At 34.2% G+C, this 20,919-nt stretch overlaps 6 protein-coding genes and 1 non-coding gene across 9 annotated transcripts; 6 read left to right on the forward strand and 1 right to left on the reverse strand.

Moving 5' to 3' along the window:
- Positions 1 to 1,184: 1,184 nt before the first annotated feature.
- Positions 1,185 to 4,698, reverse strand: LOC101205076. Its single transcript, XM_004135408.3, has 7 exons — positions 3,974 to 4,698; positions 3,499 to 3,570; positions 2,633 to 2,700; positions 2,321 to 2,477; positions 1,950 to 2,030; positions 1,743 to 1,832; positions 1,185 to 1,645 (listed from the first exon to the last, which is right to left on the reverse strand). Exons 1-7 carry the CDS (start codon positions 4,265 to 4,267, stop codon positions 1,520 to 1,522), a joined length of 888 nt encoding a protein of 295 aa, XP_004135456.1. The 5' UTR covers positions 4,268 to 4,698; the 3' UTR covers positions 1,185 to 1,519.
- Positions 4,699 to 5,434: 736 nt separating this feature from the next.
- Positions 5,435 to 8,756, forward strand: LOC101219143 (probable UDP-arabinopyranose mutase 5). Of its 3 annotated transcripts, none has more exons than XM_004135128.3 (3): positions 5,435 to 5,709; positions 7,168 to 7,297; positions 7,559 to 8,756. In XM_004135128.3, the coding sequence occupies exons 1-3, from the start codon at positions 5,596 to 5,598 to the stop codon at positions 8,608 to 8,610; spliced, it is 1,296 nt and encodes a 431-aa protein (XP_004135176.1). In that variant the 5' UTR covers positions 5,435 to 5,595; the 3' UTR covers positions 8,611 to 8,756. The 3 variants fall into 3 exon arrangements, with proteins under 3 accessions (XP_004135176.1, XP_004135177.1, XP_031741956.1); XM_004135129.3 differs by having other exon boundaries at positions 5,444 to 5,709; positions 7,393 to 8,756; XM_031886096.1 differs by having other exon boundaries at positions 5,463 to 5,709; positions 7,165 to 7,297; positions 7,393 to 8,756.
- A 1,446-nt stretch (positions 8,757 to 10,202) lies between these two features.
- LOC101204828 (amino acid transporter AVT1I) lies at positions 10,203 to 11,961 on the forward strand. Its single transcript, XM_004135407.3, has 3 exons — positions 10,203 to 10,374; positions 10,459 to 11,111; positions 11,215 to 11,961. Exons 1-3 carry the CDS (start codon positions 10,281 to 10,283, stop codon positions 11,734 to 11,736), a joined length of 1,269 nt encoding a protein of 422 aa, XP_004135455.1. The 5' UTR covers positions 10,203 to 10,280; the 3' UTR covers positions 11,737 to 11,961.
- A 369-nt stretch (positions 11,962 to 12,330) lies between these two features.
- Positions 12,331 to 15,543, forward strand: LOC101204589 (ribonuclease 1). The gene is made up of 4 exons (XM_004135406.3): positions 12,331 to 13,286; positions 13,390 to 13,545; positions 14,817 to 15,015; positions 15,100 to 15,543. Exons 1-4 carry the CDS (start codon positions 13,143 to 13,145, stop codon positions 15,321 to 15,323), a joined length of 723 nt encoding a protein of 240 aa, XP_004135454.1. The 5' UTR covers positions 12,331 to 13,142; the 3' UTR covers positions 15,324 to 15,543.
- Positions 12,645 to 12,731, forward strand: TRNAM-CAU. Its single transcript is given in 2 exon segments — positions 12,645 to 12,682; positions 12,696 to 12,731. It is a non-coding gene; the product is annotated as a tRNA-Met (tRNA).
- Positions 15,544 to 16,716: 1,173 nt separating the features above from the next.
- LOC101218904 (ribonuclease 3) lies at positions 16,717 to 17,702 on the forward strand. The gene is made up of 3 exons (XM_004135127.3): positions 16,717 to 16,874; positions 16,947 to 17,105; positions 17,195 to 17,702. Exons 1-3 carry the CDS (start codon positions 16,770 to 16,772, stop codon positions 17,615 to 17,617), a joined length of 687 nt encoding a protein of 228 aa, XP_004135175.1. The 5' UTR covers positions 16,717 to 16,769; the 3' UTR covers positions 17,618 to 17,702.
- Positions 17,703 to 17,789: 87 nt separating this feature from the next.
- Positions 17,790 to 20,402, forward strand: LOC116404120 (pentatricopeptide repeat-containing protein At2g02980, chloroplastic). The gene has a single exon (XM_031886354.1). It carries the CDS (start codon positions 18,249 to 18,251, stop codon positions 20,061 to 20,063), a length of 1,815 nt encoding a protein of 604 aa, XP_031742214.1. The 5' UTR covers positions 17,790 to 18,248; the 3' UTR covers positions 20,064 to 20,402.
- The last annotated feature ends 517 nt before the right edge of the window (positions 20,403 to 20,919 follow it).

The following is a 20,919-nucleotide window of genomic DNA, read 5'->3' on the forward strand; positions in this document are numbered from 1 at the left end:
GAAAAAAATAAGAATGATTGGATGAGATTTAACTACACTCTATAGGCTAAATTAAAACTTTTTAAATATGTTTTAGTATGAAATTAAAAAAAATTCATATCAATTATTGTACCGTTAAATTTATCTCGGCCGAAGCTTTTCAAATGTAAATAGTCTATTTCAAGAAAATTATATATATATAGATAGATAATAGCTAGTTGGAATTGCATTGATGTGATATGTGTGAATCCAAACTTGGTCTTGATGAAGTGATATCTTAGCAATTTAGAGAGAGCTTTCTTATGGGTTTAATCTAATTAGAAGATAAGATGAATACAAGGAATGAATTGAGGAAATTAAATGGGAATGAAAATGGGAATAGGAATGAGAGTAGTCAACAAAAGAAAGAACGTGGCAGTAAGTACAGGGACAATTTTATTTGATGTGCAATAATTGAGGTTTTTGTGAGGTACACACACCCCATTTGACAACATGCACTCCATTTCCTAACTACTCATCTTTACCCAAAAAAAGAAGGACAATCTTTTGTATTTCATTTTACTTTTTACCTTATTTTATTTGTTATCTTCTACAAACATCAAGATTAAATTATTGAAAAAGGGAGAATGTATGAATTCAAATTTATGAAGAGAGACTAGATGTGTCTTTTTGACTTGAGAAGGGTTGGATGTTTGTGATGGGTGAAGAGGGCAAGTGGACAAAAGGTTGATGGCCCTTTGAATTTGGTGCACCTGCTATGGACCCTATGCAAGTCTGAAGCAATGAACTAAAACACATTATTTCTGAATTCTCAAACAAACAACAGGCTAACTTATCAGACAAATCTCCACTTTCCTTTAACTATCAGCCTATCATTTAATGCATGAAGAAAAATGTGTGGATTTTTTGTTACCAATGGTTGCAAATGTATCCAATGTATTGGTATATAGCACAATGAAAGATTCTATCAATAATTGATTAAGTTTGGAATGTGACTTAATTATATACCCTTATAATGAAGTGATATTGTCTACTTTGAATATAAGTTTTCATAATTTTGCTTTAATCTCACCCAAAAGATCTCGTACTAATAGAGATATAACCATGATCGAATGGAAACTTTGATCACACTCTCAGCAAATTGGTTCTCCAATTTAAAAATCGACAAGAGATTGGTTCTCTACTTCAAAAAATTGACAAGGTAATTTACAAGACAAACCAGACATAGTTCTTCCTTTTATATGTAAGATTCGAAACAAAGATCTTTAAACAATTTATACAAACTCTGTTTCGTGTACACCATTCAACTACTGAAATTTTGGTTTTAAGTTTTCCGTTGCTACATTACTCAAGGGGCAGGAGATTGAAGATCATGAAAAGCTATAGCATTCTTGAGAAGAATTACACTCGGGCTTTCCAAAATGAATGTAAGACAGATTACAAATATGGACAGATTTCAAGGCAGATCTAGATTTTCCGTTTTTGTGCTAAAACCATTGGGGAAAAAATGAAGAGGTCATACATTTTGTGCCTATGTAAGTTAAACAGTCTCCTGGTGGGGAGTCATTTGAGGTCCTGGTGCTATTGCAAATTGCAGCCCCCTGTGCCGTCCTGATTGTAGCACAAAAGCAACTTGTGCTGCACCCAAGGCTGCAGCCTCCCGTTCCTCAAATTAGGCAAAACATAAAAGGAAAACGAAACGTTAGGTAAAAAAATTTATCCTTGAATTATTAGTTAAGGATAATGTGGGAGGTAATGCCCACCTGTCGTCGTTGTCGACGTTGCAAGATGTTGACTGCACAAGCCATAATGTAACAGGGCAAGAGAAAACCAGCTGCTCGAAGCAAGAAAATCTGGATGGTATGGTTAAAAAAATGTCCAGAAGATGAGGAATGTCAAAGATCTGTGAGAAAGGAAAACTGCTGGAGATTGTTGTCCATTCCAGATTGAAACAATGAACTCTAACTTACAGAGAAGAAAGCAGACAAGTAATCGTCACCATCAGGATCTGTGACTTCAAGTGCGTGACGTAAGAAAAGTAGGATCATGAGCTGCCATATTGAAATTAAACAAATGATGTCATTTTATCCCAATTGAATAAAAAGAACATCAGCAAACAGGTCATTAGTTCATACATTTTCCATGAGAATATGAAACTGCAATGTCAACTTTGTATGAGAGTAATTCAAAGAGAAGTGTGAAAACGCCTTCAAATGTGAGGTATTAGCCCACTAATTAATCGTGACATCAGTTTATAAAATGTGTATGACAATACTAAGTTTCTTGATTATACTACTGAGATTTTTTACGTGTGGTATCAATTATCGAACAACAAACTTACAATAAGAGCAGCTGCTCGACAAAATGCAGCTCCACTGGCATCTGAAGCAGCATATTCATCATACTCGGCTTCCAATATATTATGCTCAGCCTCAGCAATAGCCAAAAAGCGAGGATCGTGTAAATTCAAAGGGGTGCCAGTGATGGTCCACCCTCCCCTGCAGAAAGCAAAGAATAGGACATGTTTAGCTTAACATCTCAAATGCAAAATATCGAGAAAAGAAGTACAGCACAATTTTTCAAATAAACAAAAAGATTTCATAAAATATCTCAAAACTTTCTAAAGTAAGGAAATTTGAAGCATGTAAGGTACCCGATGTCAATAGATGTTTCTTCAATGCGAGGGGGAGGTGGCGGAGCTGTATAATCAGGTTGGTAAGGCTGTGCGTCATATGCAAGCATATAAATTCAGGTAAGTTGAAACCTCTAAAAAATATGGCATTCAATGTAGCTGAATTGTTTCCATATATATATATATATATATATACACGCGTCTACACTCATCATTATTTAAATTGTTTTATCTTTCAATAGTCAGCCTGTACCATTTCTTGTCTCCCTAGAACTCAAGGACCCAGATGTACAACCTATAGAACATATCCCGTTCAAGTAAGGTCATATACCATTTCTTGACTTCATTTTCCAATGGAAATACCATTACGTTAAACATGTTTTTCTTTCAAGATGCTTTCCCCAGATAGTGTCATGGCCCATACACAAAATATTGAATGGAATAATACGTGTCCACTTAAGAAGTCAGACGAGCTCTCACGAACTCATATATAGATATATTGACAAGAACCCAGCTTATGGAAAAACAAAGGGCAATACAAAAACGACCTCCCAACAAAGGGTGTTCATCCAAAGAGAGGGACTCTGGTCCAAAAGAATCAAACAAGCTAATAATTTCACAAAGCCTGAGAAGTAGTAGCCACAACGAAGTTTTAGATCTAACATTATAGGGCATATCAAACCAAGGTCAATTGACATTTCTAAAAATTCTAATATTTCTTTCAACCCAAACACTCTACACCAGCAGAAAAACCGTTGCTATATCCCAAAAGGGGGTGCAAGTCCAACAACATCTCTTCTAGAACAACTTTGAATCTTTGATGTCAAATGCACACATGATTCCACGAACTTAAAATAACAAAGTACAATAAAAAAAAGTGAACATACCTGATGACAAATCTCACAAATAATATCCCCTTTCTCATTGCACCAAAGCTGTATACACTTCCGATGAGCATACTGAGAAAGCAATCGTTGTTAACATCTCATCTAAATCGTAATGCAACACAACCAACGAATGTCTCATTGGATATATTTGAGACAAACAAAACAAGATAAACATAAACAGACATTTGACCCTACGATAAAACTTTCCTACCGAACATTCTTAGATTTATGGCATTCACTTAAGCATATACAACTAGTTTTTGTAAATTTGACATAAACACCGACTTAATTAGCCAACCACAATGGCCGGCCAATGACTGCAACTTGAGCTACAAAAACAAATAAGATGCTAAATAATCCCTATATATTTATGCTTCAAATTACTTAATGATCACTAATGTAATCCCGTAAAGCCGAAACATTTACAAAGAAAGTAGAAAGTTTTACAATACTTAAATTGAAAAATCACTTATACCTTAAGGCTGCCACTACAGGCACAAGGAGTTTCCAGCTTCCTAATTACATCCTCATCCTGACAAATGCGGCACTCCGCTGTCTGAATCAAAGAATCATCTTCTCCATCCGAACCCTCATTTTCTTCTCCCCTCTCCTCAACACTGGAAGCAGAGGTTGGAGAAGACAAAGGTGAGTCGCTGTCCAAATCCCCATCAACCGGCAAGAGAGGAACAGCCTCAGGTGGGTTGGGGATGGAATCAAGGGGTGGCGGCCGAGCTAATCGGTCCACATACAGAACGAGATGATCGCTCATAGCTCCGCAAACAAAAATGAAACACCAAAGTGGGCAAAAAAACAAAGCTCAAGAGGCGTAGTAGTAGTAGAAATGGGAGAAGAACCAGAATCCCCAGTGATCGCGCTGAGAAGGCAGCGGACCGGAGGGATTCCAGAGGAGAGTTGAAGAGAAGAGGAAGAAAAAGGAGGGGATTTAATCGAATGAAAGTGGGTTTGGATGAAATCGAACATTTTACAATTCCCGTTATTAGAAGATGCGTGTGGTAATGCTATGAAATCGGGGATGGGTTCGTCGGATTGAGCGTCAAAAACGGGAGTTATTCCCATAAAGAATCTAATAACGGGAATTGTAAAATGTTCGTTATGAATTGTGAATAAGGACCCAGGTGGATATAATTTAGTCGCTTCCTAATTTATTTGTTGGCGCCATAATGACCGGCCCCGCTTTCAACCCTACCTCTTGCTTTGCTTCCTTTCTTCCCCATCAAATCAAATCTCCTCTATTTATATAATGCAAGCATCCCAAACCTTACATAACTCCAACTATTTCTTTTCATTATTCGACCAGTGCTTGTTTTATTTCCAACCTTTTTTACATGGAAGTTCAACTTGAATTAGGTAGAGTACTAATAATTGAATTTTGGACTAATTAAAAGTTAACATGTGTCCTAAATTAAAAATATAAATTGGTTAGTTATGATGATGTCACGACCGTTAGATCAAGTTTAATTATTTTGGTCAAATTAAATATTATTTAGTTGAGTTAAAATCGAATTGAGATATGACCCAAATATACGTGGGTATCTTATTCATGAACCAACTAGATTCAAGTCCATAAAAACCACCAAAAAGAAAAGAAATCGAAGAATGGTTTAAAAAAACCCATAGGACTTTTAACTTTAGAAATCGAAATACTCATCCTCAGGGTTCAAACACCAAAATAATGTGATTGGTATCCTATTCAACATAGGTGAAAAGAGAAAAGCATAAGGTTGAAAAGAATCCAGCTTTGGAGTCCTCCAACAATGGCTTGAGCTTCCAAAATAAAAAAAAGAAAGTGTCGTGTTATTGGGCTGGGCTGGGTTGGGCCATGAGGGAAGGGGCGTCATATAGATATAAGAGGCCCAACCCAATAGAGGAGGTGGCATAGGGGAAGGAGAAAGAAAGAAAAAGTCTAGCAAACGTCGGTCGACGGAGAACACACAGCAATCTCGGGACAAAGCATAGACCGATTCCCTTGTCCTTCACTCCTTCTTTGGCCTATGGGCTTTGTTGAGAGAGAGACGAGAGAGGAGAGAGGAGAGAGGAGAGCAAAAGGGGATCTGTATTTCTCTATATATATTTTGAATGACAACCCCTCCATCTCTCTTGTCTCTCACTATTCATTCTGCCATCCTTAATCTCTCTTCTATCTCTGATCTCTCTTTTCTCCCTGATCACATCGTTCTCCATCTATTCCTGGTACCTCTCTTTTTTATATCATCATCATCTTCTTCTTCTTCTTCCTTTTTCTTTTCAATTCATTTCCCAATTACTCGTTTTTTTATTGTTTATTTTATTACATTTGGTCAACGCTATCTACAATCTTATGGTTTCGTCAAGATTTATGACGAAAAAAACTGATTGGGTGGTGGGTCAAGTTTTGTTTTGTAGAAATGCCAATGGAAGTTTGGATGAATTCTGTTGATTTCTACACTACTTCACTTCCGTTATTGTTCATATTGAAAATCAGTTATTTGTTTCTTTCTCATCAGTTAATAATGTTAACAAACATTTATTCGGGAAGATGAAGTTGTAACTTGTATGTGCGTTATATAAGCTTCAAAATCAATTGTTATGTGTTTTTACAATTAATTAATGAATTTAGAATCGTCTTTATGTGATTTTTATGCTTGCTAGACTTTGATTGTTTATCGTGCCCTGTTCTTTGTTTTACACTTTCAAGCCAGAAGAAGGTTATGTTGGTGTTGCTGTGACATTGGCGATGGGTAATTTTGGTGTTGTGTAGTTGTTAAATTGTATTATATTTTGCTTAATCTTTTATATGGACTTGTCTTTACACTACGATATTACTTATTACTTATTGCTTTGGAATTTGGAATTTGGAATTTGATATTCGTTTCCCCCAAAATGGAATCCTCAGTGGCTAAACAATTGGACTGAAGAGAAAGCTCTGAAAATAGAGGGGATGGGTAAGTGGAAGTTAAACTTAGGTTCAGGCTAGTGAGGTTGGAAAAATTCTTTCCAACTAGCAAAAAAACCAATTAGATGGGGGGCTGCAGAGTCGTTTGGTATATAGGGTTGTTAAGCATCCAAATTACCTAGTCTATTTCTATACCTCCTCAACGATACTCCTGTATCCAGAAAATACTGTTCTGTTCCTAGAAATTTTCATTTCTCGAAAAGTTGGAACAAATTATTGTAACCCCTTTGTCTTGGTTTTCTTTTTGGGTGGAAGTAAAATCTTTGAAGGTTCTCATCTTTCAAAAGGTAGAACCAGGAACCATTTCCAACTATAGAAGAAGGGATCTGTATGTTGTAACTATTGCATGTGGAAATGAAGGCCAAGGGATTGAGATGGATGTGACCCCATTGGTTTCTGTGGTTAAACATTTGTGTATAATGTTAAAATTAGGAAATGGTTGGAATTCCATTTTTACAAATTGTTTACATTATCATTAAATAGAAATATAAATTTTAGACAAATTACTCGAACCTATACTGGAAATATCTGTTAGCTAGCAATTTTTCACATTTTGAGTGTATCAATAGTTGCTTAATGTTATTTTGTAACAGTACAGGAAGCTGAAATTGTTGCTTCACCGCTAAATATCTTATTTTACTACATTTTATATTGGGCCTTCTTTACTGGCTGGTATTCTCGAGTTACTGAGTAGATGAAATACTTTTATGAAGCAGGAAACTTTAAAGGCTGGAAAATTAAACGAGAGGGTTTTAAAGTTGTTTGTGGCAAGTGGAAAAGATGAAGTTCTTTCGCTCATTGGGGAATTTAAAATCCAGCAAATTGTCACCCCTGTTCTTCCTACCAGTAAGAAAAATCTTGATATACCAATATTCTGCTACTCCATTGATTTTGTGGTTGGTTTATCCATTTCTCTTCCTTACACTGAATATTTGATGCAGGGTGCTCAGAAAAGTTCTAGGATTCAGTGATATGGTGTGATTGCATTTTAGAGCATTAACTTTCAGCTGCTTCTTTTAAGGAGACTTGCCAATCTTTTTCACTTTTTAAAACTATATCACAAATCATTGTTTTTATTTTCTATAAACGTTTGAAAGATGTCCCAGCTCCATATTAAGGACAATGAGGTCGACATTGTGATCGGAGCATTCCACTCTGATCTGACCTCGTTTATGAATGAATGGAGGCCTGTTTTCACCCGATTCCACTTGATTATTGTCAAGGATCCTGAACTCAAGGAGGATCTTGAAATTCCAGATGGCTTTGACCTGGACGTCTACACTCTACAAGACATAAATAGAATTGTTGGTACTTCAAATTCAATTAAATTCTCTGGTTACTCTTGTCGATACTTTGGCTACCTCGTGTCCAGAAAAAAGTATGTTATCTCAGTTGATGATGACTGTGTTCCAGCCAAAGATGATAAGGGCTTGTTAATAGATATTGTAGAGCAGCACTTATTGAACCTTTCAACTCCGGCCACTCCTTTCTTCTTCAACACACTGTATGATCCATTTAGGAAAGGAGCAGATTTTGTGCGTGGTTACCCATTTAGCTTGAGAAGTGGGGTTGCTTGTAGTCTGTCATGTGGACTGTGGCTGAATCTAGCAGATTATGATGCACCAACACAAGCCCTCAAGCCAAGTCTGAGGAACACTCGCATTGTTGATGCAGTCCTCACTATTCCAGTCGGGGCCATGCTGCCTGTGAGTGGAATCAACATTGCATTTGATCGAGAGGTGGTCGGACCTGCTTTATGTCCAGCACTGAGATTGGCTGGGGAAGGAAAGTTTCGGTGGGAAACCATGGAGGATATATGGTGTGGGTTATGTGTTAAGGTAACATGTGATCATCTAAAGCTTGGTGTGAAAAGTGGGCTGCCATATGTTTGGAGAAATGAAAGAGGAAATGCAATAGAGAGCCTGAAGAAAGAGTGGGAAGGGGTGAAGCTGATGGAAGAAGTTGTTCCATTCTTTCAAACTCTTAGGCTACCAGAAGCAGCAGTTACAGCTGATGCCTGTTTTCTCGAGATTGCAAAGGTAGTAAGGGAGCAGCTTGGCCGGTCCAATCCAATGTTTGCTCGTGTTGCTGAAGCCATGGTAGAATGGGTTGAGATTTGGAAGAAGGTTGGATCGGGTCCTTTGCCTGACGACAATTAGGAGGGATTCATGAGTGAGTTTGGTCTCTTTCCCCCTAATTCAATTAATAACAGAAAGCTCCTTCTATTTCTTGCTGTAACAATGACTCAGAGAACTATTGAAATTCTTAATGACTAAACGTACTGTTTCACAGTTTTTGTTTAACATGTTTAATACCTCAGCACACTGAAGACACAATGCACATTCTGTTGTTTGATTGGCTTTGCACATGTATGTTTCATATGACATGCTTGTTTTATCTAAATGCTTGTGTTTCATTATTATTATCTGTCTATTTTACGAATTGTCTTTGTTTTGGCATTTGCTTGAATAAGTAGTGACCTCTTGTGCAGAGCACTACTTGAGGTTTCCTCGTAATACCTATTTGAGGTGAATTTTGAAACTTTCATATTCTTAATAAGAGATGCAAATTTGAAATATTCACTTTCTGGGTAATATTTTTCAATTTAGTGTCTTGGATACACATGGTTCTTAATTAATATCTGTTTCTCCATCTATAAAAGTTAGAAACTACATTAAATCTTAAAAGTGTACATTAAAAGAAATCTAAACAAATTTGTTGGCAATTTTGTAAATTGAAGTTAATATATAAACTTCTAGAAACGTAACGATTTATAGTTTTGCCCTTAAAAGTTTCATATATTTTTTTTCCATCATTCCTATAAAATAAGTTTACCAATTTTGATTTAGTTAACTTCAATATATATTAAGTTCATACATTTTTGTATCCTATAAAACTTACATTCTTATTATACTATAAATTTGGAATTCAACAAACCCATATTATACCATTCTATCACAAACGATAAATTTTGCCGTTCTAATAAAAATCCAATAGCTTTCCATGAGAGACGAGAATCCATTGTTCTTCGCCCGTGAATCCATTCTTGATCAGAATATCTCATATCTAACAGTTTTGTTGCATCTATCAAAATTTTGATCTGAAGGTGATTTTCTCCAACACCTTTTCCCTTTTCATCTATTTCCTCCATCCTATCAGAATTTGCCTATTGCAGATAAGATGTTATGAAAATGTGAACCCAGGACTAGGACATTCCTCCATATCTCTCTCAGCCATCTTCATTCTAAAACTATCCACATGGATTAATTCAACTCTTAAAATCTTGCATACAATGGAGTTCAGACCTTCAGTCTCTAGATTGACACATTCATCATCCTTAACGCCATCCGCCATGTTCAAGAATGCGTGAAGTTCTTCCCAATAAAAGTTTGTCTTTTACATACGATAAGAATTTATTTTTATCGTTAACACATGTTAGAGTATTCGATAAAAAAAGGCTTTGATTAGACTTAATACAGAATTGGGTGACAATTAATTAGGCAATGAATACCTCCAAAGGAACCTGTCTTATTGATAATTTGTAATTTAGCATAATAATCATAATAATAACAACAGTCATCTTCTTAACAATCCTTTTAGGGTTCCAAGCTATAATTTATTAAAGGAAAAGGTTGTCATATATAATGTATCTCTGTGATCTCAGTTTTCCTTAAATGTGTAACTGATAGTCATTAGGATACATATAGATATTGAGTCCACATAACCATTATTATACACAACTATAGAAAAATAATTTCCACTATAAAAGCTAAATGATTTCTATAGTAATAACAATAATACCATATGATTTATTAGGCCAAGTTCAAAAATGGAGAGCCAAAACCAGCTTCCATCTACACAATTTTTGGCTAAAGGCACCACCTTCTTAAGAACTTGTATCAATGGAATCAATGCATTATCAGGTAATTTTAATTTAATTTTCGCCCTAAATCACTCTTTAATTGTATATATATTTGATGAATAATTAACTCTTTTTTTTTTTATAGGTGTGGGAATATTATCGATTCCTTTTGCCATTTCTCAAGGAGGTTGGGTTAGCTTGATTCTTCTATTGATGGTAGCAATTATTTGTTGCTACACAGCTTCACTTTTAAAGCATTGCATGGATGCAAATCCATTAATGGTGAGGACTTATACTGATATTGGAGGATTAGCTTTTGGGTACAAAGGAAGAATATTGGTGTCGGTATTTGTTTACTTGGAGTTATATTTGGTGGCAGTTGAGTTCTTGATATTAGAAGGTGACAATCTTGAGAAGCTATTTCCAAGTAGTAGTCCATTATTTGGTTTGAAAATTGGGAGTTTAAAAGTTGATGAAGGGATGATGAATTACAAGAAGATGTATATGATATTGAGTGCTGTTTTGATATTACCAACAACATGGGTGAAGAATTTGGGATCATTGGCTTATGTTTCTTTTGGTGGTGTTTTGGCTTCTATTGTTTTGGTTTTGTGTGTTGGTTGGATCGGTGCAACTGATGGGTTTGGGTTTAACCAAAGATCAGATAACGATCATCATCGAGTTTTGAACTTGCATGGATTGCCTACAACTATAAGTTTGTTTGTGTTTTGTTATTGTGGACATTCTGTGTTTCCTATGCTTTGCAATTCCATGAAGAACAGAACCCAATTTTCCAAGGTAAAACTAATTAGTTAAAACCTATAGTATCGATCTGGTTTGATTCATGACTTTATCTACATGTGTCAAAAATGAAAATATTTTTCTTTCATGTTCATTGCAGGTTCTAATGGTTTGCTTTGTGGCAAGCACGTTGAGTTATGGTTCGATGGGTATTTTAGGTTACTGCATGTATGGAGATAACATAAAATCACAAGTAACATTAAACCTTCCATTAAACAAAATCAGCACAAAACTAGCAATTTACACAACCCTAATAAATCCGATTACCAAATATGCAGCCATAACAAACCCAATTGCTATTGCCATTGAAGATTCACTATCTCCTAATTTCTTCATTACTAAAAAAATAGCCATTCTCATAAGAACTTTACTTCTCATTACAACCCTTATTCTTGCTTTATTCATTCCATTTTTTGCTTATGTTATGGCTTTTACAGGTTCCTTTTTAAGTGTCACCACTTCCATTCTTATCCCTTGTTTATGCTATCTCAAGATCAACAAATCTGCTCGTGAATTTGGATGGGAATTGATTCTCATTCTAACAATTTTAGTTTTGGGGATTTTTATTGGTGTCTTTGGTACCTGTTCTTCTGTAAATCAAATTGTAAAACGTCTGTCATGATCAATTGATCATGTGTAATTTTCAGGTAAATATAATTGTAATTGGGCTAAGTTAAGATTAATTGTATTAGAATTTGATAGTGTGTGTGATTGTTTGTTGGTGATCCATTTTTTAAAACAATGTTTCTAGGACTTTTTGTAAGAGCAAAATGATCAACGAACTTCCATTTCTGTTGTGTTCCACTTTTAAACTCTTCAATGTTTTCAATTTTCATCCATTATTCAATCACCCATTATTATTTTTATCCACCCTCATTAAATTACTTGTTGAATAAGAAATTTTGAAATAATTTTTTTTTCTCAATTCATACCATTCTTTAACAATATTTTTTTTAATACGGTTTATAGAGTTTGAAATAATAAACTGATAAAAAGAAAATATTGTGTAAATAAGTGGACAAATTAAAAGAAAAAATGGATTAATTTTCATAAATTAACATAACCAAATCAAAAAGATCATTAATTCGATAGAAATTTTCATAAATTTCAAATTTTACCTTTTTTTTCTTTTTCCTTGCGAATAATTCATCCTCTCTATCAAATTTCTTCAATTTTTTAAATACTAAGATCGTTAAAATATCAATTTCTTCATCTATTTTTGCTTGTTACAAAAAAAAAAAAAAACTACATAATCGGGTATCATTTTCTACGTGATTGTGCATAATTGTCTATACGCTTATCATGATCATTTAAAAGTAGAATTACATGTGCGCATGTGGTCGAGTAATCACGAGTTAACTATGGCATTTTTTGCATTTTTCAGTGTACTTTTTTCGTCTTCAAAATTATTTTAAATATTTTGTCGGTTTATTTTATTTTTCTAAGAATCCGAACAAAAATATAACAAATCCCTTTAAAAAGAAATCATGATTTTGGTAAAATAATATTTTGTTGGTTTGTTCCAACCAAGGGGTGGTGGCGCAGTTGGCTAGCGCGTAGGTCTCATAGCTAAAACGAGTTATCCTGAGGTCGAGAGTTCGAGCCTCTCTCACCCCATATTTTTTTCTACTCCAAGTAATGTGAAATCCGCTGGGGATTAATAATTGTTGAATAAAGTGTGAAAGCATATATTGGTGTGAACCTTTTGAATTCCAATGTACAAGAAGGTCAATGCATGGAGACAGACCCATCTCCCATCTCCAAACGTCAGGCATCGATTGGGTACAAAGTTAAGTATTTAAAATTGTTATATTTCACACCAAAAAGAAGAGAAGAAAAAAATTGACCGACATGGAGAAAATATATAAATGGTAATATGAACGTTACATCTTAAATAAATCCCATAAAAAATGGCAATAAGTTTGTTTGTATCCAGCGGATATTCTTCCCTATATTTAAAATCGCCCAATTAATTTTGCCTGTTCCTTCCATTTACGTCTCTATAAAAATAGAAAGAAAGCACCAATAATGAGATTGCCAAAGCCGTCCACCACCAATATGGGTTTCTTCTTCACTTCTCGCTTTGTTCTCATCAACATCATTGTCATTTTCCAATGCTTTTCACTCCTCTCTTTTGCTCAAGATTTCGATTTCTTCTACTTTGTTCAAAGTGTGAGTGTTTGGTATACTTTTACATTACTCAGTAACGTTGTGATATGATAAAAGATCAACTTCTTTTTCTTTCTTTTTAATTGGTTTGTGTTGTTTTGGGTAGTGGCCTGGCTCTTATTGTGACACAGGAAGAAGTTGCTGCTATCCAAAGACAGGAAAGCCAAGTGGTGACTTCAAAATTCATGGACTTTGGCCTAATTATAACGATGGAACTTACCCTTCTAATTGTGATTCATCCAACCCCTTCGATCGAACCCAGGTATATTTTAAGTATATGACATATGTTAAGATGTGTTCAATAATTTGACAATATTTGTATCATTGTCCAGATTGGTAGAATTCTATGAAAAACTGTTCTACACCATGTAATTGGTATATTACACCCAATATGATCATTGTTTGTCAAAATATGCTACTTTTTATGTTTTTATTTTAAAAGATCTTTTGATTTTGTAAGAAATGAACCGAAATGGTAATTGTTTGGGTTTTGTTTTGCAACTATTTTAAACTCTTGTTGTTTTTGTTTTAATTAATTAAGCATATTTTCTTGGGTTTTTTTTTTCAAACATAAAAAAATGGTTACCTTTTATAGGAAAAATCACTAAAAACAAAATTAACTTAAATTTTTTCTATTTTTGAAGAATTTTCTATTTTGTTTCTATTTTTAGAATAGATTTAATCTATTTAATTTAAAAAAAAATAAAATCTAAAACCAAAAAAGATTATTTTTCAATATTACTTTTTCTAGTTTCATCTTTTTACTCTGTTTTACATTGATTGAAAATAGATAAAACAAAAAAAAGTAGAGATAAAATAGTATTTTCAAACGTTAAAACTAAAAACTAAACAAGTGTGAAATGATAATTTATTTTTTAAAAATTACGTTTGTTTTTTAGATTTATTAATATAGATGAGTTGGATGGAAATGTTTTTTTAGACATCAAAAGTCTTTACAATCCAAATTATCTTGGAGAAAAAAATAAAATATTGGATGGTTGAATAGCCTTCCATTACTCTTGGATCATTTATTTTAATTATCTTAAGAAATTAAATAAAATACATATTTTTATTGAATTAAGATTAACAACTTTTTCTTACAAAAGTACCAATAAGTATTTATAGGAATTGTTAGAGAAAATGTAGATAAAACTAAAGTCAATGCATATATATATTAATAATAAATTTGGTTTTGTTTTGTTTATTTTGGATGATGAACCCATGAACTAATCCAACACATTAAACAGTATTTAAATTCAGCAAAACCCAAGTAAATTAACAACACAACCCATTTGTATTTTTAGTCCACACAACCCAACCCATAGGATCATCAATATTTTTAACACCCCTATATATTAACATCAAAGTTTTGAGTCAAATTCAAATAATAACAATAAATAAAAAAGTTTTAGTCTATAAAATTTTTCATAGAATATAGAAAGCAGTATCAGAAGGTAAAGTGGTTATTTTTCAATTTTGAGCAATCTTGTCCATCTCTAAAATTCAGCATATTCCTGACTTTGTATGATATAGATATCAGATTTGGTGAGCAGTATGGAGAAGAACTGGCCATCACTTGCCTGTCCAAGCAGTGATAACACAAAGTTCTGGTCACACGAGTGGAACAAACATGGAACTTGTTCCGAATCCGTTCTAGACCAACACAGTTATTTTGAGACTACTCTCAACCTTAAACAACAAGCCAACATCCTCCAAGCTCTTCAAACAGCAGGTAATTAATCCAAACTCATAATAAAAATGAACCCCATATTCAATATATATATATAATGGTGTTGTATGTTTTTTGTTAATACAGGTATAAACCCAGATGGAAGTTACTACAGTTTAGATAAGATTAAGAGTGCAATTGAAGAAGGAATTAAGCTGAGCCCTGGAATCAGTTGCAATGTTGATGAGTCAGGCAACAGTCAATTGTATGAGATTTATTTGTGTGTCGATTCGTCTGCTTCCAACTTCATTGACTGCCCAATTTTCCCAAATTCAAATTGTGCTTCTTCTCTCGAGTTCCCCAAATTTTAGAGATCTAATGATCTCTTGTTTGTGTTCTTTTTTCTCTCTACTTGTTTTGCTTTTACATTTCTGTTTCCTTTGTGATTATGGTTCATGTTGTTACTAAAATTGCTTCACTTTTTAGAGATCTAATTTCTTTTAGTTTTCATGGAAAAGTGTAACTGTTGCTCTACCAATTTGGGTTAAAATATTATTGAAGAAAGCTGTTATCTATGTTAAAATCATCTAATGGTTGATCGATCAAGTGAAATTTTTTCATGGTGAAGTAATAGTATCGCTATTTTTTATATTTTTGAAGACCTAAATTAAATTATTCAAGGAAACAAAGAGATTTAATTTGTTTTTTCGAGCTAAATTTGAAATATTTAACCTGTTTTTATTATTTATGATATGATGTTTGATTTCGAAACATAAATTTTTTATTCAAAATTTAAAATAATGAAACGTGCTCTATAATAATTGTCTCAACTATGATCCATAATTTTCCCATTTTCTTGATGAATAGCTTAATTCAAGGGTATTATTATTATTTTAGATGATAGGGGATCTCATGCATTTAATGTCATGTTTACCTTTTCAATCCAATTATTTAATAGAGTTATGTTTACTATCATTATTATATTATCTGACAAAGAGATATCAATTTTGAGAAGTTTATCCTTATGGTTTGGATTAATATAGATAATAACAATAAATTTTATGAATAATAATTAAGTATAGAGTAATATTTTTAAAAAATTGTAGATAGATCTACAATATATATACCCATATTAAAAAAGAAAATTGATAAATCTAATCCTAGTTTAATTGTATAGATAATTAAATATGCTAATGAAATTTCACTTCTCCTTCTCTTCTTTTTCATATCATAACTAAAACATGTTCAATAAAAATAGATAAGAAAAGGCAAAAGGAGGAGGAAGTGCTTTTATTATTAGTTTAAAATGATGGGTGTAGTTGGCCTACCTTCGTAACATAGTTTGGCTTGCACGAATGTACCAATTTCCAATTCCATTCTTCCAAGTTTTAAGATACTAACTAACTATCCTCTAAAGTTCTAAACCCAAATATTTATTCAAATTTTACTTTCTTTTCTTTACATTTAATTTAATAAAGAGTCTCCCATTTGAACTTAAAAGGATTTATATGAATCAGTGTTACACGTTGGTCCTAATCACGAAACTCACCATCTTCTCCTCACTTAAATATTAATGCAAGCAAGTCTAAGCCCAATATTTATCATCAAATTGTTACTTTTGTTTCTCAAAATGAATAGCAAATTTTTAATTAGAAAAGCATTGTGGGGTAACTTGTCCATTACTGGACGCAAGCGTTATGTGAGATTTCGTCTAAGCCCTCAAAAAAAGCATATTCTAAGCAACTATCTTCTTTTGGCCTATAAAAGAACATGATCTTATATCATTTCTTCAAACCCAAACAAACAAACAAACAAACATGAAATTCAACTACTCAATTTTCATATTCAATCTTCTCATTTTGCAACATCTATCAACCCTTTGCCTTTCTCAAGACTTCGATTTCTTCTACTTTGTTCAACAGGTATATTAATTAGATTAGTGTAAGCTTCATTATCAATTTGTAAAAATTAATTACTATATATTAATCTTGTAGTGGCCGGGAGCATATTGTGATACAAAGAGACAACATTGTTGCTATCCAGAAACAGGAAGGCCTGCTGCAGATTTTGGGATCCATGGTCTTTGGCCTAATTACAAAGATGGATCCTATCCATCCAATTGCGATCCCGATAGCGTTTTTGATCGAACTCAGGTAATGTAATTCAATTAATTAGCACAATATGCAACAAGTGATTATATATATATATGCTAGTAATTTAATTTATATGTTCATATTATTAGATCTCAGAAGTGTTAAGCAGCATGGACAAACACTGGCCATCGTTAAGTTGTCCAAGCAGCAATGGGCTAAGGTTTTGGTCACACGAGTGGGAGAAACACGGGACGTGTTCTGAGTCGGAACTCGACCAGAAGGAATATTTCGAAGCGGCTATTAAACTGAAGGAGAAGGCCAATCTCCTTAAGGTTCTTAATAGTGCAGGAATTGAAGCAAATGATGAGATGTATAGTTTAGAGAGTGTGAAAAATGCAATAGAAGAAGGGATTGGATTTACTCCTGGGATTGAATGTAACAGAGATTCAGCTGGGAATGCTCAACTTTACCAAGTTTATTTATGTGTTGATACTTCGGGTTCTGAGTTCATCAAATGCCCAATTCTTCCCAGGACTAAATGTGCTTCCACCATTCAATTCCCTAAGTTTTAATTTAATCACTTGTAATTTCATTCCCCTAATTATTGTTTATGTTCAGCTTTGATTGCTAATAAAATTAATTGATTACTTTGATTCATATTTCCTTCCCTTCTAAAATCTTTAGAGTCCATAATTAATTTTAAGAAAAAGAAGTGAAAAGAGAAAAGAATGGAAATTACTCTAAATTTTGGTTATATTTTATAAATATTTTTCACTTTTTTGTTCTTTACAGTAATTCTAATTTTTAAAAAGAAAAATTTTCTTTCATAAAGATTGGGTTTTCCGAAAAGTTTGTGGCGGTGGAAAATTTTCCGGGCAGGTGGACGCTCTTTCTTTTCTTCCCCGCTTCAACGGACAATCCTTTTCACAATTTCAAGGTGAAAATTTTCTTTTTGTCATTGCTTGAAACATTATCTTCTGCAATGGATCTATTAAGCTTCATCCTGCTCTCGTTTCTGCTACGTTTACCACTCTGAAACACCGCCTATTTTAAACTAATTTCATTTTGGATTTGCTTTATCTCTTCCATGGGCAGAATGTTTTTTGAAATTGTTTAGAAGTTGAAATAATTTGCTCTTGTTTTGCTATTCTTGTTCTCTGTAATGCACTGCGTCTCGTAAGAGTTTAATTATTGAGTATTGAAATGGCAATCTCCTGTATTCCAACTTGCCAATTCACTCTCACAAAACCAAGCTCCGCCTTTTCCAAGAATGAGTTCGTAATAAATCAACTCCACCCTCTTTCTCTTTTGTCCAAATGTACATCTCTCAACGAGCTCAAGCAAATTCAAGCATATACCATTAAAACCAATCTTCAGAGTGATATCTCTGTTCTCACCAAGCTCATTAATTTCTGCACACTCAACCCGACAACTTCGTATATGGACCATGCCCACCATCTGTTTGATCAAATTCTTGACAAGGATATTATTCTGTTTAACATAATGGCACGGGGTTATGCTCGCTCTAATTCTCCCTATCTTGCCTTTTCTCTTTTTGGTGAACTCTTGTGCTCTGGTCTTCTTCCTGATGACTACACATTCTCGTCCCTTCTCAAGGCGTGTGCGAGTTCTAAGGCCTTGAGAGAAGGTATGGGGTTGCATTGTTTTGCTGTTAAACTTGGACTGAATCATAATATTTACATATGCCCAACTCTCATAAATATGTATGCGGAGTGCAATGACATGAATGCTGCGCGTGGAGTGTTTGATGAAATGGAACAGCCATGCATAGTTAGCTATAATGCAATTATCACGGGTTATGCTCGAAGTAGTCAGCCCAATGAGGCTTTGTCCTTGTTTAGAGAATTGCAAGCGAGCAATATTGAGCCAACTGATGTAACTATGCTTAGTGTAATTATGTCATGTGCTCTGTTGGGCGCACTAGACCTGGGAAAGTGGATTCATGAATATGTTAAGAAGAAAGGTTTTGACAAATATGTGAAGGTGAACACTGCACTTATAGATATGTTTGCGAAATGTGGAAGTCTAACTGATGCTATTTCTATCTTTGAGGGCATGCGTGTGAGAGATACACAAGCTTGGTCTGCAATGATAGTTGCCTTTGCAACTCATGGGGATGGCTTGAAAGCTATCTCAATGTTTGAAGAGATGAAGAGGGAAGGAGTTAGACCTGATGAGATCACCTTTTTGGGGCTTTTGTATGCTTGTAGTCATGCTGGGCTAGTAGAACAAGGTAGAGGGTATTTCTACAGTATGTCTAAAACCTATGGGATAACTCCAGGGATCAAGCATTACGGTTGTATGGTGGATTTGCTTGGTCGAGCAGGTCATTTAGATGAGGCTTATAACTTTGTAGATAAACTGGAAATTAAGGCCACACCTATACTCTGGCGCACCCTTTTATCTGCTTGCAGCACCCATGGTAATGTCGAAATGGCAAAGCGGGTTATTGAAAGAATTTTTGAATTAGATGACGCCCATGGAGGGGACTATGTTATATTATCAAACTTGTATGCTAGAGTAGGAAGATGGGAAGATGTGAATCATTTAAGGAAATTGATGAAAGATAGAGGGGTGGTGAAGGTTCCTGGGTGTAGTTCCGTGGAGGTGAACAATGTTGTACATGAGTTCTTCTCTGGAGATGGAGTTCACTGCGTTTCGGTGGAGTTACGACGAGCACTTGACGAGTTAATGAAAGAAATAAAGTTGGTGGGATATGTTCCGGATACATCTTTAGTATATCATGCTGATATGGAAGAGGAAGGGAAAGAACTTGTCCTAAGATATCACAGTGAAAAATTGGCCATGGCTTTTGGGCTCCTAAATACACCTCCCGGTACAACAATAAGGGTAGCTAAGAACCTCCGTATTTGTGGAGATTGTCATAATGCTGCAAAACTTATATCTTTTATTTTTGGGAGGAAAATCGTCATTAGGGACGTTCAACGATTCCATCGATTTGAAGATGGGAAATGCTCGTGTGGTGATTTCTGGTAATAGAATATGTAGAAATCCCTGGCTATTCTTGCAGTTCGATGTTTCTTTCCTGCCATGGCCATGTTTTGAGATTCATTTGGTATATCTTCATTGGGAACCTCTATGTTTGTATATCGACCAAGGAATTCAGAGCAAGATTGATTTGAAGGATGTACATATTTCTACCATCATTACACCGTATGTTAACATGAGTTTAACTATACGGTAGTCAATATATACTCATTTCTATGATAAAACCTCCATACCCCCACATTAATTCTTGGATTGGATGAACATATTTCTACACCATCAACTGACTTGCTTTTCAAATAACATTACCATCAATTGACTTGTCTTCTACGCTTCCTTTGACAGTCAACCATGAATTTTGGTCGCTATCTATGGCCAAATCATCAAACTCCTAATTGAACGATGAACCTTATTTACTGCAGTAGCCAAGCTCTAGATGCAGTCCAAAAAATTAAACATTGGAGCCTCGTAAAGTTTGTTTTCCATATCTCCAATTATAACTATTTTTAATTTGATGTTTTACCTATAGTTTTATGTATTAATTTTTCTTTTATTGAATCTTTATTAAATTATTCATCACTAATTTTGCAGCCCCAGTTGCTTCCTAGTTCCTCGTGAGCAGTGGAAAATTTGGGATTTATTTGCTACACCTAATTAATTAATAGGGATTCTTCAAAATTCTTTGGTCAAGTCAATAAAATAAAAAGTAGTTACCTTTGACAAGTACTTTTTGAAGCATGTCATCCCCACACATTTTTTAAAACAGGAATAACTTTCAGTCGTTTACTTTTGTTTTCCCTTTTTCTATTTTAACCATATGCTTGAGGTTGTGTATTAATGTGTATCT

The sequence above is a fragment of the Cucumis sativus genome, chromosome 5 (genome assembly GCF_000004075.3).
Source record: "Cucumis sativus cultivar 9930 chromosome 5, Cucumber_9930_V3, whole genome shotgun sequence".
NCBI classification, from domain to species: domain Eukaryota; kingdom Viridiplantae; phylum Streptophyta; class Magnoliopsida; order Cucurbitales; family Cucurbitaceae; genus Cucumis; species Cucumis sativus.